The sequence below is a fragment of the Eurypyga helias genome, unplaced genomic scaffold (genome assembly GCF_000690775.1).
Source record: "Eurypyga helias isolate BGI_N326 unplaced genomic scaffold, ASM69077v1 scaffold9627, whole genome shotgun sequence".
NCBI classification, from domain to species: Eukaryota; Metazoa; Chordata; class Aves; order Eurypygiformes; family Eurypygidae; genus Eurypyga; species Eurypyga helias.
Window position 1 is genome coordinate 32,851 of NW_010263758.1, and position 20,224 is coordinate 53,074.

The 20,224-nt window shown below is 41.5% G+C and overlaps 2 protein-coding genes across 2 annotated transcripts in view; one reads left to right on the top strand and one right to left on the bottom strand.

Annotated features, from left to right (window-relative positions):
* The window catches only part of RPRD1A (regulation of nuclear pre-mRNA domain containing 1A), a gene marked incomplete at its 5' end in the record, with an annotated part of 29,740 nt that extends 22,142 nt beyond the window's left edge, over positions 1-7,598 (top strand). The window contains one exon of the mRNA XM_010156180.1: positions 7,449-7,598. Within this exon, the coding sequence (XP_010154482.1) occupies positions 7,449-7,598 (150 nt within the window). The remainder of the gene's footprint in view (positions 1-7,448) is intronic.
* Positions 7,599-15,493: 7,895 nt separating this feature from the next.
* Positions 15,494-19,547, bottom strand: LOC104503764 (chromosome unknown open reading frame, human C18orf21; the record flags this gene model as incomplete). The annotated part of the gene is made up of 3 exons (XM_010156181.1): positions 15,494-15,678; positions 16,070-16,278; positions 19,344-19,547. Coding segments are annotated over 3 exons (567 nt in total), but the record flags the coding sequence as incomplete, so codon positions are not given.
* Between the last annotated feature and the right edge of the window lie 677 nt (positions 19,548-20,224).

Sequence of the window (20,224 nt, forward strand, 5' to 3'; positions counted from 1 at the left end):
TAAAATTGAACCCTGATATCCTTTAGTTTGGATTTCCTTTAGGTCATTTGTGAATAGGTGAAACTTGAGGAAGCTATGTCTGAGCTTCATCCATAAAAGTTTTTCATCTTCTTATTTTCAAGTGTGTTCTGCTTTATCCCTTGTAAGTGTGTCTGTACAGAGTATCAACTTGAATATTTGAGCACGGTTGCTCAGAATTGTTCTGAAGTGCCCAGTTGCTTATCATCATCAGTTCTCCAAAACTTCATTCTGTCAGCTAAGCTTTGAAACTTAAGAATTCAGTGTAATTTAAGCATCTCTTGGAATTGTGTAGCTTTGAGTTTATATGATGATTAAATTTTCAACCAGATGAAAATACTGTATGAGATGATAAAACACAAGGAGACCAAATTTAATCTCAAGCAGGCATCTTGCATTTGAGCTAATGCTCATATCTGCTGTCCTGAAATGCTTTAAATTGCATCCTTGTCCCATGGAGATTCCCTAATTAAATCAATGTCTTTAAATAGTAATTTATTTATAGATTAGTATTCATCACTGTGACCTTCTATGAATAAATTGAGGTAAATATAAACTAAGTAAGCATAGTAATACTCCTGGTAATTAAACATGCAAGTCTCTCTTTAACTTTCCCAAACACTGACCACCTTTTTTCCAACACAATCTTCAAGAGGAAAACTAAGGACAAGTTAGTAATAAAACAGTCTTTAAAAATGACCTTTTCTTTGGGATGACATAATTCATATTCTTTCTCAAAGTATTATGGAATGAGTATTTCTGTCAGGGATATGTATTTTGATACACTAATGAAAAACAACTTGAATGAAATTACAAGCCTTTTGAAAAATTATACTTTTAATATGTTCATTGGAGATTTCTTTAACCATTACTGACTTCCACGAAGAGCTGCTCTGCCAGAGAGTTTTCCAGCTTGGGCTAAAGAAGACGTCTCCTGTAAATGAAACTGTATAGAGTTGTTCTCTGAGCTGACCGTGGGCCAAGCACCTGACATGAGAGCAGAGAACCTCTTCCATGGGTGGCTTGTCCATGGCTCCCTAAGTAATGGGAAGGCGGAAGCTGATGGGTCTGAATGCCAAACTTAGACAAGTGCCCACAGAACTTGGCAGCAGAGGCTGCAGATGTTAAGAAGGGATCCAAGACTAGACATTACAGTAAAGAATGGAATAGGAGATCAGCTGGCTGAGAATAAAGGCAGAGACTGGCCAGAAAAGCATAACATCATCTAAAACTGATGTAGGAGGAATTGGAATTCCTTTGAACTAAGAGAATGGAAGCAAAAACTGGTATGAGGTGTTAGTGAGATCTGATGGAGGTACTACATAGGCAGAGAACAGGGACAGGCTGAATATAGGACTGGGGAAAAATAAGTGAAACTGGAACCAGACTGCAACCAGAACTGTAGACAAAGTGATTAAGTGCAGACCAAGACTGGAGGGGGAGGAATTCAGATACGGAGCCACAAAGGAAGAAAATAGGAAATTAGGCAAAAAACAGTTCTGAGCATTTGTACTGCGTATGAATGCAGGCGTGACAGAGATCTGAGAGGTACTGAACAACCTTGCTGGACAAAAAGGTTGGTTCCAGGAACAGTGTTGAAGGAATGGAGATGGAGACCAGGAGTCAAGACCAGGGTGAATGAGATTGAGACCCAGGTTTAGGCTGGAAGGAGGTGGGCAAACAAATGGCATTTTCAAGGAGTGGAAAGAACAGTTTGTGATGACTAGAGGGACTTCACATTTCTGATGAACTCCCTTCAGATGGGAAATGTCCTGGTAAAATGTTTTGTTCCTTTTTACTACTGCTGCGCTTGGGGATTCATGGTTTGAAGATCTGCAGTGTATTCTTGTCTGCACCACAGCATAACAGTCGATAGTAGACAAAGTCACTTAATCAAGCTTTCCCCAGATGGTCACTAGTTTGTGGGCTTCAAACTTCTGAGTTCATGGCTTCCTGTTGCTTCATTTACAGACAAGCTGAGGAGTCTCTGATATTTTAACCTAATTTAGAGAATTTGCTTTGAAGCATTAAGTCCTCGATGGGATACTCAAAATTAGAGGATGTATTTAATTTTGATCTGTCAGCTCAAAGAACTTTTTCTGAAGAGTAAATTGTGCTTTGTAGAGGTGAAGTACGCCATTAGAAAACCTATGAGAATATAGTAATGCGTGGGGCAGTGCATAGAACAATAAGGAATAAACAAAGCAGTCACTAGGTAGGCGCTCTTTGCTTCAGTGCTCTTTATTTGTGCTCTAAATGTGGTAAGACTTAATGGAAAACTGATAGATGCTAACATACTGGGAAGTTGAAGCTTTCTTCCCCAAAATTATTTCTTTAGTAAAGAGACAAAGTGTGTAATGGAGGGTTAGCCAAGTCAGTCCTTTCCTAAACTTGTTGCAATTGCCCTTGATTTTTCAACATTGTGTGTTTGTGTGATGCATATAGATATGTTCAGACTGTTCAGTGTCTTAAATACAAGTTGTTTCAGGGTTTTGTTCATCCATAGCACTGCTAAGTAGGTTGAGCCTCTAACCATACTGGTGAAGGACATGAGCCATGCCAAATTTTTAAACTCTTCTCATCTGTTTTCCGGAGTGATAGTGAGGCCTGTCTGACTCCTCCAAGTCTAGTTGTCAGTGTTCCTTGCAGAAAAAGGAAGGAGTAAGACATTAGATATTAACAAGGTGGAGTTTATAAACAAATACCTCATTTCTGAACTTCAGAATCTAGACCTCAGGGTATCGCATCCCATTTGCCTTCATCCGAGCCTTTGAAGTTTTCTAGCGGTTTCTGTGCTTTGGACACAGGCATGAGAAACCTTTGCTCTGTGCCACAGCTCTGACACACCTGCACCTGAAACTAGAAGGTTGGAATGGACTTAGAAAGTCAGAAATCTCAGTTTTAAACCCAGTGTGCATACAGGCCACGGATGCTGATTTACACACATGCTCTCAACACCTTAAAAGCCTTTTAAGCCTTTTGGGTTTTGGTTTTTCTGCATTGAGAGTACTGACTTCTACTTTCTCTTTCCTTCTGTAGCTAACAAGGGTGCAGATTCAATATTTGTTTCCTGCAAACCTTTTATTCTGGCTTTGGAAATAATTGGACTTTGTTTCTTTCGCTTTGCTATACGTTTTTTGCCATCCAGTATTTTGATGCATGCTGCAGCCTTAGTGATCAGATGAGGGTTCAAAGTGGTGTTGATGTTGTAAAGGGAAAGCATATCCATGAAGTTCCAAGTTGTCCTAGCTGTAGCACCTTTCTGTGGTAATTGCAGGAACTCTGTATTAAGATCTGTTTCTGCCTATTTCATTTGGAAGGGAAAATATCCTCTGCAGTGCACAGCCTGTTTGGCCTGCCTACATTTTTGTTGTTCATGACGATTGTAGTGTCTAATCAAAAATTATTTGGGTATTTTTTGCTTGGGACTTTTTTGATAGAGAATTATTATTAATCCAGGTGTGAAATCCATATGTCGTTAGCATTGCTTTCACAAAATATCCATATTCTACACTGTCAAGTAATGGAAACTGTAGTAATCAGTAGGATTCTAATGAGCAAAATAAGTTTTAATTATCTCATAAACCTACTTCTATGACTGGAATTATGAGAATTTCACTGCTTGAAATTAGTGTTATCTTAGACCTCTGAAGAAATTGAAAATACTTTAATTCTATACATCAGGTTATCTATATATCGCAAGAGTAAGGTTCTCCATAGGTAGCAAGCAATGCAAATTATGCTCAGTGTAGCAAAAGAAAACATCATATTTCTGCCTGTCCTTAACTGTTTTAAAGTAAGTAGCTTGAATCTTGTCTCATTGACACGGAGGCAATTTGAAGTATGTCTTAAAATCAACCAAATGAAAATGGAATTGAAATTCACCACGAGGATTGCTGCAGTTAGAAGTAGCAGCAATATGGGTAAATTGTTACTTGCTTGTATAGTATACAGCATTTCTAAAGGACCAGCAATATCAGAAGTAACACCTAGATATGCCAGTTCCCTGCTTTAATTTAGTCACACTCTCAACATGTACACTGAGGACAAAGGTTGTAGGTACATGTGGATGCTATTACGGTAAAATAATAAAGGCTGTACATATTACAAGTATTGTTGATAATGAGTACTTGATCCTTGTATTCCAACAGTCTAGGACTACTGAAGTAATGCCAGAAATACATTAGCATCCTTAAAAATACATAAGCAAACCCTTCCAGAAATGACTAGTAATTTTAAATAGAATCAAACTGTGAAAAGCAGCCCCTTTAAAGGCATCTCAAAGCTGCTAAGTCACTGTACTTGAAAATCAGCCCTCTTTTGAACTTGCTCATCAGTCGTGAAAACTAAGCATTTCCAGGGTTTTCTAGAATGGTTTTGGGAGTGTCATAGAAAATGAGGTGTTCTGGATAAGGTGAATACTATTTCTACTTGGAGGGAGGGGGAGATGGTCATGGACAATCTAACCTGTAGTTGCAGATCTCACATACGCTTTGGATTACCAAAATCGCATTAAAATTGCATTCTGTAGCTTCTCCTGCATCAGTAATATAACAAAATATAAAACCTTACATAATTCTTTAATTTACTCTAATTTTATAGTAAAAACCATGAACAAACGTTCTCAGAGGTGTCTGTTTCGGAGAAGGCACAAGGAACAAGTTTTGACTCCCTGAGTGTGTGTGTTATGCTGAAGGTGTTGGCAAGACGAAGACGACTGTTGAGTGGGAGACCAGATTTATGAGAATATTTTCCTTCTAGAGAAAAAGGAACCTACTGTCAGTAACGCTGATCAAGCTGATACTCACTAGGCAACAAGTCTCAGACAGAATTTGTATGGAAATGCTGGATGTCAGAAATGTGATGTTACTATGGAAATGATTTCTTATTAGCGAGAGGGAATTTCAATGGAGTCAAACAACTAGCAACCTAATTTAAGGCAGATTTCAGGTTTTGGAGTAAAATCTTGAGAGAATATAGCTGCTAAGTGTGATGTGCGCGTACTTGCCTAGCATCACGCTTTGAGCTTAGGAAGGGGTGCTGATTTGCTGCTTCTCATTTGTCATTGACAGAGAACAAACGTGAAGCGGGATTCACCCGATTCAAACACCATTTACAAGAATTAACTGCTGGAATGATTTTACAGTTAACTACTTTTACTGATTTGGGGCCTTTTGAGTGTTTTCATCCTGCTTACAGTTGCACTCATCCTCTTCTATACATCAGTACGTCTTTCACAACGGACACCAGGTCTTTTAGCCTCAAGCTTGCTCAAACTTCTCCTTGCCCAACACTCCATCTCCAGCCATCCTGCTTCTGGAAACTGATTCTAATTAACTGAAGTGTGCTGTGTGATGCCAAATTTATTGTTTTAGTAAACAATGAAACTTGTATTTGCTTCTGACATTCCAATCTGTGCCCTAAAATAATAGTCAGGAATATGTCTCTGCAATCTGGCCTAAAATAGATAGTGAAAAGGGCAAGAAATATTCTGTTACTGGCTTTTTGCAGGCTGGCAAGTAACTGTGACTCTTGCACAGAAGCAGCTCACTGATGCCTCTGGATGCTGCTGTAATATTAGGTGTGAAACAGTAAAGTATTTGTGGGCTTTGGGCATTACTCAAGGATACAGTATCAGGATACAGCCCTATTTCCATAGCCACGTCTTGAAGTCACTTGCACCAGAGAGAATATTTGGGGCAAGTGTGAGGTTTTCTAGGACCAAGGGGCTTGCAGTGTAAGACTTTTGGTCATCTGTATCATAAAAGGAGCACTACTTTGCCCTGTGCACGGTCACCACGTGTTTACGGTTCTGCTGACAAGGATTCTGTAGTTTTTTTTACTGTTCTTAGTGTCTCATAAGATGCTGAACTGTATGCAATATTTAATTATTAAATGTAAATGATACTGAGGAATTGATCCTAATTCACGAACACTTTTTTTCTCTTTATATAAAAAGATTTAGGTTTGGTGTTTGGGGTTTTTTGGTGGTTTTTTTTTTTCCATATGCATTATCTTCTCATTAAGAATTTAATATTTCTTGTGGTTCTCTTACTGCCCTTGGTTAGAAGGTCACGCTGCCGCTAATAGGCACAAACTTTGGGTTTATGTGTGTTGGACCTTGTCCAATAATCTTGATCACGCCCCAGGTATTTAACATTTGTACTACGGTATTGGGTTCTAGTACCAAAAGGTCTTTTGATTGGCCTTCCTTTTTACTCCATGCTATTAACAGTATAGAAAAATGTTTAAACTTATGTTTAGACCTTGTAAATAGCATGATTGTTACCTTTTACAGACATTTGCACAGTGGTTTTATACCTGCTGGAACTTTCAAGTGTTTGTATGATGTAGGGCGATGTAGATTTTTTTCCCCCACTATTATTTAAAAGTGGTTATAATCATGGCTTGGTTATCCATGGGGGATTACCCAAGTTGTAGGTTAATTATTTGTTATTTGCAGCCGTTCCAAGGCAGCAGCAAAACCTGCAGCCGCCCTATAAAGCATCTGCATTCGATGTGTTGTCTATTACTGTCTGTTTTCATGAAGCGCTGCTTTGCCTGCTAATGCTTAGTCTCTCCTGCTCTCCAAGGAAACGTGTTTCCAAGTTTTTGAAATGTAAATATTCTTGTAAATTGTGCTCTAATCTTCCTGCATTTTAGAATAACTGCTTTCATTTTATACAAGCTGGTGTTTTTCTCTGTTATTTCTCATATTCTTAATAGGTGAGCACTAGCTATATGCTAGTGTGCTGGTTTACAGTGTTAAATGTTTTATCTCGTATAATATTGTCTCATGTGAAAAGGGCCTCATAGTCATTAGATATATGAATTATGGGTTGTCTGACCTGTATTCCAACACCACGTGAAATCCTAAGCCCCCTGATTGACGGAGTTTCTGAAAACTCAGCGTTAGATCCGTAAACACACTGATGGTTTTTATTAAAAAAAGTTAATACAAAATACATATGATTGATCAACTGGCCTGGTTAGGTCATATTTGGTTGTTATGAGCTGAAAGTAACTTCTTTGACATCAATAAGTTTATCCTCTTGTACTCTGTGAGTGGTAGTAGAGTATGTGTATTGGTTATCCTGAATACAGTTTCTAAGAACAATCCCATTCTACTAGTCGCATGGAGAAATGCCTGTAGCTGTGTCACTGGGATTGTTTTCCTTGTTTAGCATTTATGTACTTACAACCTGAAGCAAAAATGTCCCATGGCTATGCTTCTGAAGTCAGATGCTGGGCAAATGCTAGAGCTGATGCCTCTGCCTCCAGAATACCGAGTTCTCTGGGTCCTCAACCATTAAAGGATGTTTAGTCATCTAACTCACAGAAGGAATACTTTCTTTAGAAAACATCAAGTGCAGTAAATAAGTAGGAATGGTATTAGCAAGAGTCTCACGGTGAATTCTTCTGCATTACAGGAGTACAAACGCAAGCTAGCCAGAGTGACCCAAGTACGGAAAGAACTCAGGTCACGCATCCAGAACCTGCCTGATCTGTCTCGACTTCCCAACGTCACGGGCAGCCACGTACACCTGCCATTTGCAGGAGACATCTACAGTGATGATTGATTACAAGAACATCCTTCCATAACCTCTACTTTTCTGTGAAATGAGGGGGTAGGTCAGACTGAATGGTACTCTTGTAGTCTTATTTTTGTATATTGTTGGAGAGTGTCAGTAAAAATACTCTAATAATTTATTAAAAATTGTTTAAAAAGTTGATTTATTTACTATTTTATTGGCGAGTGAATATAAGGGTACATTTATAAAAGTGGCATCTGTGTCTATTACATTGAAGAATGGATAATTATCTTATCTTTTGTAAAGATTTTAGTTGTGTGCCCTGTAAAAAAACATGCTAAGATTTTTCTTACGTACCCTATATTTAATGTAGATCAACATATAATCAGTGCATACTTCTAACTTGAGGCATTTCAGTTGCTAGTGAGGGATTGAAATGTGGGAATCACAAGCGTATGTTTGCAAGAAGGTTGATGCAATTCAATGTAATGGTAAAAGTGATCTTACTATCCATTACATTTAAATTACCCACTCCCCAGAGAAGACAGGTGGGGGTTTTTTTTGGAAGTAAATGTTAGTAACCAATTTTTTATGTGAAAATATAAGTCATGTTACACTGAGCAGATCTTTAAATGACTTCAAATATTGCAATATTTTAGTATCATTTAAAAGTCAGCAAAGGAAACTGTACAATTGAGCAGATTAATTATGTTTCAAAACTGTAACTTTCTTTTTACAGCTGCTTAGTTTCTAAATTGAGGGACCATTCATTTGTACTCTAATCCCTTTCTGGAACATCTGTCTCCATCTAAAAAGGTTAATCCCAGAAATGTGAAGCCATTTTACAGCTTTAATTAAATTGAAAGGTCATTCTCTAAACTGTCCCAATCGTTAAATGTCCATTATTAAAATTTGACGATGCTATGCACCGTCCATACATGCAGCAACACAATGATACAGCCGTGCTGTACATCCTCTTCCACTGAGAAACCCCGGAGGCCAGCATGGGCTTCCAGCCCTCACGTCTCCACCTGCTCCAGCAAACAGTTTGAGATGTTGATCATCTTTTCTCACGCAGTGGGAGGAGACAGTTCAGGCCTGTGTATAAGTTATTGCCAAGTGTCTGTTTTTACAAAAGTCTCTTTTTACAAAAGTCTCTTTTTAAAAGAAGTCCTTAGTGTGGCACAGATGTGGTGTTTGTCTGCAGGTCTTGCACCAGCTCTTAAGTTCACGTAAAAACTTAAAGATACAGACAGGCATCTAGGAGACTGCCAGAACGTTTAGGCTTTTCAGTCAGTCAGAATTAGGTACGTAATTGCTGAGTGATTTTAAAAATGCCTACCTGTACCTTTGGCGTTTAGATGACCTTAAAAACGTGGGCTGCAAGTGTTTGAGTTGGAGTATTCTATGATAGCATTTTGTGCGTGGGTTTGCGCTTGTCGGGCGTTGTTTTGCATCACTTAAGTTCACAGTTTAGAAGTTTAACACTTCTTCTCACATAAAAGCAATTTTTATTTTTTTTTAAATCTATTCTTCCTCTACAAAAACAACAATTCAAAGTAGTCCTGGAGTGAAATTGTTGACGATAGCGATCTCTCACTTGTTACTGACTCCTACAGGCAGGCCTAATCGCTGGAATACTTGTTGGATGTGACTGGAGAATAATCTTTAAATTAGATACACTTGGACATAAGCACCTCAGCCCAATTACCTTTCTTTTCTCTTGGAAGTTGCCATGAGTTAGACCTCAGTTCGGTAGGGAATAACGCCGAAAGATAAAAATACAAGTTGTTCACATAGCATTCCGTAGCATGTAATGTAGAACAGTAATTTCATCACAAGTTCTAACTGACAGATAGAAATGCTGAAAATAGTTAACCAGAGCTCACTAGCTGCCCCAAGCTTTTGAGTGGCAATTTTGCACTCCGTAGGAGAAAAGAGCTCACTGCAGTGAATCCAGAGGAGTGTTTATTTCCTTTAATATGCAGAATGAAATAACACTTATTGGCATCTTTTTGGCATAGATTCTCGATGCGAAAATGAATTTTAATGTTTTTAGTACCTCTAGTGTGTTAAACTCTGCTCGTAAATTCGTATGTGCATGTATGTGCATTACAGTTGCAGTTAAAGCTCAGTCTTGCTAAAGGATAGCGCCAAATTTATGATACATTTGAAAACAGATTAATCTGTTAAGAATTATAAAACCAGTCATAAACCAAGAAGGATAAATGATGAGTTGACGGCTGAATCTCATCCCTGGAAAATTTGATTCGTAACCCAGAGGTGCTTATAAGTGTAGCAACATGGCTTTTGTAGGTGCATTGACGGATCTAAGTCTTGGATACTCAAAGCCATAGGGAATTAAGTTTAAACGGTCTTTGGCTACCTTAATTAAAAATATTTATAATAATAAAGTTGAATGCTGAATTTCCTTATCTCTCAAGAGCATCAAGGAAGACGTGACACTGACTTCACTAGGCTCGTTTTCCCTTGTAGTAACTCTTAGTGATCATGTTCTTTATCTACAGATAATGTAGAACTGAGGAAAGAACGAGGGTAAATCTCACCTTCTTGATGTACATAAGTTTTAATTTCGAGAGAATGCTATTTTCTGGGTATATCTTTATTTCACTGTGAAATTGTTTACTTCAAAGAATATTTCTTAGCTAGGTTTTTGGAAACGATCCCTCGACATTTGTTTGGAAAAGAGGACTTAGGGAAGGTAAAGGTCACTCTTGGAGCAATTGTCGGATATCAGTGGCTGAATGGTACCTTGTTTTTTATTTATAGGGGAAAGGCATCACGTATCAACTAGTTAGAAGGTCTGTGTTGTAACTGTAGTAGCATCGCAGGAGCTAAAACATGGTACGATACAAATGCAGCCCTGTAGTATAAAAAAAATACCTCCAAATTCTCAGGTTCCAAAGCCTAACGTACGTACTTCTGACATCTCAGGAAGAAAAGAGGGTGGGGAGGGAGGGGGAAGGAAGGGTGCCTTGAAGCTGAAAGGGAGAACAAGCCTGAGGAAATGAAAAGCAAACCAAATGTCCACTTTTGTCAAAACAGAAAGCACCGCGTGCCGCTGGGCAGGGCGGTTTCGGCTGAAGGTGGGGTTACCCGGTAGAACTGCTTCGGGGCGTTATCACCCTGGGAAAGAAAACTTGGGGGTGGGCCCTGCCCCTCCATTCTAACGTGGTCGGACCCAACTCACACCAGAATGCCCACCCTGTAAAAGGCACAATTTATAAAACATCCGAATGTTTTTTATCTGATAATTAAACCATGATGATCTGATGATTTGCTTCAGGATGTTGCACTTTTACTGAGCGTTCTCTGAGAAAAGCAGAGACAATCCTGCAGCTCTTTGCCTTTGGAGAACACTTAACTTGGAGGTCGCTGGGACTGCTTTTACATTCTAATGCCTGCAGGATCAAGCTGTGTTTTTGCAACACATTTTGAAATCTATCATCAGGAGTATTATTCCCTTTCTCTGGTTTTAAAAATGAATGTGAAGCCCTTAGTTACAAAAATCACCATTCTTAGAAATTATGTTTCACTGCTGCTTTTGAAAATCAAACCCGCAGCCTGCAGTGCCGTCAGCCTGTCTGTTTCACAGCGTAACGTTTGTATTTAATATACTGAACCACCTCAGTTAATCCCCAGCAACACAACCCAAAACTACAGGCTAGCTGCGTGTTCTAGCTGCGTGGCCGTCTGAGTGGCGAACACAGAGCTTTCATCGTGATAAAATTGCATTCCCCTCTAACCGAGAGCTACCATTATGATAAAGTCACATTCCTCTTTCCCCGAAGTTTAAAAAGACAATGTATTAGGACTTCCACGCACTAGTGCTGCTCTCAGGAGGCAGCGGTAACTCGGTCTGGTACTTCAAGGGCGTCCCAAAATACGTATGTAGGATGCAGTAGCCCCCTGCGCAGACGACCGTGGAAGCCACACGTCAGCTTGACTGGCCCTCTGCAGAAAAGCTGGATTTCAACCTTTTGGAATGTGAGTGAATAGATTCAAGGGCGTGGGGCTTTTATCATCGGAAAAACTCGTGAGGCAGAAAACCAGCATGTCTGAAATCTGATGGTTACTTTTATAAATACTAAGGGCCAGTTCTGCTCATTACTCGTGCGTATAATCACAGTGACTATGCCTGCAAGTCAAGAAAGCAGAGTCAAGTGGAATTTTTTTCTTAATGAATGACCAGTTTTGTCTCGGCTCCTACTTCAGTGTGTCATTTATCTTGGTTAAGTAGTAAATCGCTTCCATCTTGTTATTTAGAAATCTAATTCTGATTCCATCTTTACAATATTTAAAGTATCCTACTAAGCATGATGTTTTTGTGGGAATTTACAGACATTCAATAGCACTCGTTAACTTGTTTGCAACAGAACTAGACTCATTTGTTAAAAGCTAACGAGAACAGCTTGAAATGCAAAGGTGTTTCATTATTGTGCTTTTCTGACAGAACATGTAATCCTTGTGTAATTTATGTCCTCAGAATAACACCTGTATGTACGCTCTTTCATATTTAATAGAATAAAATTGTTGTAAAAACACCTCGGAATCACGGTTTATTGCTGGCCCGCTCAGCCTCGTGGTGTGACAGGGCCTTGGTGTAAACTGACGCAGGAGTCAGCCGGCAGTGATGCTGAGGAAATGATCAGTGCTAATTCTGAAGGTCATTCCTCTCTGCATTCGTATTCCGGATAATAAAGTGACGGTTTTCCATGAGGCCACGGCACCATCGAAACGCCTGAGCTCGTACCTCTAGGACTACGTTTCTGAGAAAGTAATATTGTTGATTTGCCGTCTCGTGTGGCTGAAGGTTGTGCTGCTTCAGAGCCAGGGGGTGGGTGTGAGGGAACCAGCTGTAATACGCCGGCTTCAGGCCCCCGGTTCTCAAAAACGGGAAAACGGCCGAAACTGGTGTTTCAAAACAAAACATGCCGTGGTTGAACTGGGTATATTAAGCCACGCTTTGTAACATTTTCGACGCATGGTGTGATGCCGTTGCTGTCAACGATACATACGCCATGGCGTGAGTGAGCTGGGGAGCAACTCCCCCTGTAGCTAATGCCTGTACACCGGGGTGCACACCTAAGGGAGAACCGGCTCACTCTTGCCCTGCAAACTCCGGGTGAGCCCAGCGAAGGCGTTGTCCTCCCTACATAGGGTTGTTCTTCCAGCTCCTCAGAGGCCGACCCGTAACACGGCGGGGCCGAGGTCTGGCGGGGAGGCTCGGCAATAGCCTGTTGAAGCCAATGATTAACCTCCAGCCTTTCACCGCGTACAGGAACGGGAGGTGTTCTGAAGGGAAGAGCGCAGCAGCTGCGCATATGGGGGTATGTATGTGCGTAGCTGTGTGTCTCTGTATAGAATGCTTTTTTCAACACAGTGATTCTTTCAAACTTTTTTCCCCCCTTGGTGAAGTCTGATAGCTAGTGAAAGTGATCCCTTGTAACAACACGTGGACATTGGAGAGAGCAGGGTCTGTTTGGCTTGGAGGAGAGGAGGCTGAGGGGGGATCTTATCCATGCTTATCGATATCTAAAGGGTGGGTGTCAGGAGGATGGGGCCAGGCTCTTCTCAGTGGTGTCCAGTGACAGGACTTGGGGCAATGGCCATAAACTGGAAAACGGAAGGTTCAACCTGACCATGAGGAAACGCTTCTTCCCTGTGAGGGTGACAGAGCACTGGGACAGGCTGCCCAGAGAGGGGGTGGAGTCTCCTTCCCTGGAGACTTTCTAAAGCTGCCTGGACTTGTTCCGGTGGAATCTATTCCTGGTGATCCTGCTCTGGCAGGGAGATTGGATTAGGTGAGCTCCAGAGGTCCCTTCCAACCTCTTCCATTCTGTGATTCTGTTATAACTCTGGTAGTTACAAATAAAAGGGTTGTGTGGAGCATGACGAGACTGTCTACGTTACACTGCACTAGTAATATATCTGGAGCACAGAATAGTAATAATAATAGTAATGTTGGTGCATCTGAAAATAGAGCAGGTGCCCATGCTGGTTTCGCCTCAGCCTCACAGGAAGCAGAGCAGTAGAGAACCTAGTGTGCAGACTTTTAATAACAAAATTTATTGTAAACCCTGGTTTTCTAACACTTTTATAATACACATATTTCATCAACAAGACTGAAGTATTTTTTTCCAGAGGATCATAAATACAGCAACAACAGGTGAATTAATGCCAAGTTCTACACTGGAAAAGGCGTAACGCCACAGTCCGGATTTTGATCAAGGAGTGATGGTTCATTCGATCCTACACGAGTGCAGGAGGGGTACAAAGGTTACCTGCCAATCTGTGAGACCGTAAGTAGAGTTTGCAACAGACTCTTCTCCCCCACCCTGGATTGCTTTCAAGCCTGCCAACTTAACTTGCTGCTCCTATTTCTTAAGCGGTGTTCACTGAAGGGAAGTACAGACCTTTAAAAGCAAGGATTTAAATGTGTTTTAGCTGACCAAGTCTCTTTGATTTGCAGAACTGTCAGTCCTATTTCTTAAGCGGTGTTCACCAAAGGGAAGTACAGACCTTTAAAATGTGTTTTAGCTGACCGAGTCTCTTTGATTTGCAGAACTGTCACTGCAGGCTGCGCGTAGGGCAGGCTATGAACTCAGTCCTGAATGGCGACTTTCTGCTGTCCTTCCTCACCCCTGAGCTGAACCGAAATGGAAAAATCTGACAGCGGAGACCGACAGCGGAGACCGCCTTAACCTTGGCAACTGTCTGCTCTTCCCAAAATGTGCCGGTGCAACGAGCTGACTACTGTCCAGGGCAAACCTAGTTTTCCACACTGAAATCCAGGAAGGAGGAAACTCTGAAGGCCTGATGCCTGACAAAACTGAACGACGTTTAAAAAAGAGGTTCCCTCTGTACCCATTTCTGAACAAGACAGAAGTGACCCACTTTGGCTGCACAGGAGCAATTAGGAAGGAAGCATCCCATATGCAGAGGGTGGTGAGGCACTGGAACAGGTTGCCCAGAGAAGCTGTGGATGCCCCATCCCTGGAAGTGTTCAAGGCCAGGCTGGATGAGGCTTTGAGCAACCTGGTCTAGTGGAAGGTGTCCCTGCCCATGGCAGGGGGGTTGGAACTAGATGGTCTTTAAGGTCCCTTCCAACCCAAACCATCCTGCAATTCTATTCTGTTCTTCATAGTTGTGCCATGCTTGCAGCAGTAACAAACAGTAGTCTAGCACAGAGCTGTCAGCCAGTATGGAGCACATCCCGCAGTAGAGTACAGTCCGGCAGGGCTCAGTGTTATCCTGGGAGCAGCATCATCTGCTGTCCAAGTCACAGAGAACATTCTTAAGAAGAAACCTGATCTGGCGATACAGGGTTTTTTCTCTCTTTGTATATGAGCACTGTCTGAAAGAGTAAGTTATTTTGGAACCTTGGTAAAGGCTGTGCTTAAATTACCACAGGTACCAAAAGACAGCGACACGACAGGACTTCACGTTGGATCCTTGAAAATAACGAACCTGCAGGGAGTGCCAGTGGAAGTGTCCGTTTTACTCAAACATGCAAAACAGGGATGAGATCTGTTAAATTCTGTTGTGATGCGTGATCTTAAAAATAGTGGGAGAGTGAGGTGGAGCAAACGGTAACCTCCCCAACCCCAATCTGCTGTCAGCTCTGCCAAGCTATCCGTTGGTCCTGTGGGACCCACTGACTGGTCCGGTATTATCGGCTTCCTCCAAGGTCGGATCCTCACTTTCAACTCTTGGGCCGCTAGCGACTGCAAAGCACGTTCCAGATTCCCAAGCATAAAGGACTGGCTATTTTCTCACCTACCTCTTGCGGATAACCAGTCCCTTTAGACAAACATCTTGCTTCTAAAAAATACGGCCTGTGCTTTCCCAGGGTACACACTGCTAGCTTGAGTTTTACAGAAATCACTAACTTGGATTTACTAAAACTGAGACAGCACTTGTTGCTGTAATCTTTGTTACTATAATGTAAAACTAAAGCAGAGTCAGGAAGGTTTTCAAATCTGCCTTCTGGCTTTTCTCTTTTTCTTCTAGGTTAAGCATCCTTTTTAACTTAGAAAAGTGGAATTTGGAGTTTCGGGGAGTCTTGGAAGCAGAGCTGGTTGTCGCCTGCCCGGATGCACGTGTTCTGAAAAACAAAAAGACGCCAATGTCTTAAAGGTGAGGAATTGGAATTAACATCAAGTTAACGTGAAAATTTTTGACCAGAAATAGTGTATTTTCGTGTGAAAGGGAGCAGTCAGAAGCATAACGTTTTATGGAAATGTTAAGCCAGACATTTCACATTTAATGACAAAAATCACGATTAGGCATTCTTTGCACACAGTTGCTTTTCATCAGAACCTTTGATTTTAAAGGTTGGAAAGTTAAGATTGATCCTCTTAGTCAGACCACTAATGAAAAACAATTATCCAGTTCAAGTTTATTAAGTGATTGATCTGAAATCAGTGCACGACACCTTTTCCCAGCAAGACGCCATACACTCTACTTGGCAAAGTGCCTCTTTAGGAAACACATACCTGGGAAGTGATGAGGGACTGTTCCCTTTAGATCCCAACCTACTGCAGCTTGCAGGCGTCACTTTGCTTGCAGACCGATTGTTTCCGTCTGGTGTCCTCAGGCTAGATACACTGCTTGGAGTGCCAGAATTGTGTGTCCTGGTAGTCAGAAATTCCCTGCTTTTACCATAATGTCGTGTTGTTTTGTTGCATGAGTTGCAGGTAACCAACTACAGAGAGAAGAAACAAAGTTTCCCCCTTTATGTTATATAAAGCCACTGTAAGGATTATCCAAACTATTCTTCAAATATCATGACACAAATCAAGTGTAAGTGAAACATGAGATAATAAAAAGCAACATAAGCTTTACACCTAGTATTTTCATTCAGGCTTCTCAAGCCAAACACATGCTGTGCGTTTATCCAGAAACAACTCCAATCTCCTAGCAACTAATTTAAGGAGACCCGTAATTCCAAGTGTAACCTCGTAGAGTGAAACATGGAAAACATCTGAACTGGACACATGGTATTTTGAGTACGCATCAGGGGTATTTTGCTAAAAAACACGACATACAGTGTGATCTAAATTCATTAGCATATTCTACCCCAATGAAGTTCTATTACACACTTCCCAGGAGTCTTGAAATCACCCAACTCTCAAAAAATAGTCACCTATAACAGCAAGTCTTAATGAACAAAGAAAAGCCTTTCTGTTAGTCCACAACTACTCACTACAACACGGAGGAGGTTCTAAACAAAGGGCACTTTCTCTTCTATCTGCTGACTTTAGGCGGCAGGGAACTGCCAGCAGCACGGTATGTTGCAGAGGTGCGTCAGAACAGATGATGTCAGACAGTCACAGAGGCTGTCACATATTCCTAATATCCCCGACTGCCATGGCAACTACCCTCAACAAGAGATACGAGTAATATAGCCAGACAACTTTTTGAGGCACACAATTACACTGACTGAAAAAAAACCAAAACACCGTTACGTGATCTTTCTGGTTAAAAAAAAAAACAAACCACGCTCAAAAGACTGTCACAAAAATGTCTAAGCCATTTTGAAAACATTTATACCAAATTGTTCTTCATTTCGCAGCGTGTAAATCTGCCTGAATTCAGATTGCTTAGAAAGAACTACATTTAGAAACACCAAAGTAAAACGTTTTCAGCTAAGTGTTTTGACTGTCTCTAGATTTTATTTTGTCAGCCTAACAAACTAAAAAAGAGAAAGATCATTAACTTGCACAGCTCAGGTATTGATGTTGTTTCAGTTCTTCTAAATGAAATTCAGATGGGAGGAAAAAAAAACCAAACCTGCATCACATGACGATTTAACACTCCATGGAATATAAATGGAGGTGAACACCTTGCCGTGCAGGAACTAGCGCTGCCCAACTAGTTTCCATGCCCTGAACCACATCTACAGTTAGCTCCTAAAATTTCAAACCCCTGAAATACTTCCTATGCCTTTTCCTGGCAGAAGCATTCTCAAATTAAGTTCTGCCTGCTAAGACAGGTTATCAGAGGCACAACCTGTCACATTGGTGCTTGGTGTAATTTTCAACCACGCTCAAATTTTCATTTTCACAAGTCTCAGGTATTAGATTATAGGGATCTACATTGCTAATTTTAAAAGCTGTCAGTTCCTGACAGTATTTTAAATACTTAACACCAGAAATACTTAAATCACAATCCACCGCACAAACGCCAACAGAACCCAGCAGAACACAAGTGCTGCAAACTGTAATTTCATCCCAAGATCAGAGTATTACCCAGAGTTCAAACTGGACCTATTTAAAACTGAACTTTAAACTACTCATACGAATGCACAGTGCATCCTACGAACATCTCCAGCTGCAGCATAAATCTAAGAACCCATCCTAATTCCACAGGATGTGTCACCAGTTGTCAAAAGAGACGGTTCTTAATGTAAGCCACAGGTTTGAGATCCCAGAATAATGAAGCAAAGATTCCAGCTTCCCAGATACCCTTTCTGCTGCTCAAATATGATCTACCATTTGCTATTACTCTCTCCAAATATGGAGTGCCTTTTTTTTTTTTTTTTCCTGACAGCTGAGAAACTGCCATATCTCCTCACTTTAATTTTGTGTTACTGACTCTCTCATAGTTTTCGGTTTTGGAAATTTTACTCCCCAAACCAGCATCTTCCCATCTAAGAAAATGCCAAGTGTGCCAGCAACTGCTGGGCATGACAGGGTGCTGTTTGTTAAAACATCCGTTCACATAACCTGTTTTAGCAGTAGTGTATGCCTTGGCAACACCAGATTGTACGCTACTATTCTTCAAATAACAGCAATCATTATAAAAACCAGTGATTAAATCTTACATTCCTGAGTAATTTTAGGAAAAAGAACTGACGCCCCGAAAGCAGCATTAGCTTGTTTAAATCACCTACGCGGTTTAGTTTTGAAAGACTTTCCCATCCACAGTAACATTCAGACAACTAAAAAATCCGATTCGCACAGAAGGTAACAATAATGTGAGGTAGCCACGATGCTATACGGAGATAAATGAAGCTTGTGAATTTTAAATGGTTTTAGACAGCTGATGAAACTGAAAAACTGACAACCTCAAGCTCTTCTTCCCAGCTGAAGCTAAGGCAGTAAATGTCAAGCTACGCACACAGGCAAAACCAGCCTGACCTCAGCCAACGGCATGCTTTTCTTCCTAGGTATGTCTTGAGGTATTCTTAGCAATGGATTTCTACGGATTCTAATCCATTTTAGGATCTACACGGCTGTATTAAGGCTCTGCATCTAGCAGAGTTGCCTGGTCCTAGTTCTACCACATTCACAGGAAAAAAATAACGGGCAAAAATCTGGGGCTCCTGCCATTTCTGCAAAACTATGCCAAAGGTACTGCAGCTGATGGTGGAAATGCCAGAGCTTCCTGGCAGGCAGAGATACGTAACTTCCAGCAAGTTCTTAGACATCTGCAGAGCCTACCCAGACTGCTGCCAAAGAGCAAGAAATGATGGGGAGGGCAGAGCTGTCTGCGTAGCTTCTCTGATGTGGGGCTGGGGTATTCTTGGGGGGAGAAGCTTTGTTCTTGTCAGTGCGCTTATGATCTATGGTGGAAGTCAGGTTTTAAAAATTTTGATCGTGAACGGAAGTTATCCCAAAAGAAAGAGGGAGAGCTTATGAAAAAACCAGAAATGTGTAGGTGTGAGCTCCATTTCTAGGAGAAAGATTTCCATATCTCCTTTTTTATGCCACTTAAAGGTTTCAGGGAAACATCACGTATTTGGCCTTTTCAAGTAAATACCCTTACCAGAACACTCCTCGACTCCCTGTACTTTTTCAGAAGCTTGGTCTGTTTCATATTAAGTTTACGCTTCTTCGCCTCTTGTTTCAGAACCTTCTCTATCTGCGGAGTCACTTTCATCTTTGGTTTGAGACGCACCCGACAGCTATCAGGAACCAGGAACTGGAAGCAGTAAGGACATATCCTTTCTAATCCACGTTCATTATCTATGGATTAATAAAAGAGTAAAACTTAAGTTATTACATTTATACCAAACGTTAAAACAGTATGTTTCTCCTTTTACAGTTGCTAGGTGGGTATGTTTTTATTGTTCAGATAGAACTACAACACAAGAGGAAGCAGAGCATCGGGATGTGCCCCAGGACGTGCTCAGCTGAGTGCAATTCACGCTGCACCGTAAGTTTACGCCATATGCAACTGTATGTTTTGCTGGAAGAATGAGATTTCTTCCTAAAAATCTTTACAGAGAGAGGCTCCCAGTTTTGCAGGGAGCACACCCCTCTGATAGGTTAGCGACACCAAAGCCTTGTAAAGCTCTCGGCTCACTTGAGGTGGGACAAGATCACACGCAGCATCCCAGCCAGGGATGGAGAGCTGCTCTGAGGCAGGCTGCACACTTAAGAGCAAGGGGCGTGCTCCTCCATCTGCCTTACTACCTCCCGCTGCCAGAGCCGGGCTCCAGCTTCCCCCTCGAAAGCCCCGAGCCACGGCCCGGCCCGCCACTGCTGCCAGCGGCCCCGCGCGCGTTTTGGCGGCACGGGGAGAAAAGGTAAATGGAGAAGAAGGGAGAGCCGGCCCCCCATTCTCAGGGCCACACTCCCGCCCCTCAGCAGCCCAGGCAGCGCCTACGGGCCGCCCTCCCACCGCAGGAGCCCCCCTCGCTGGGC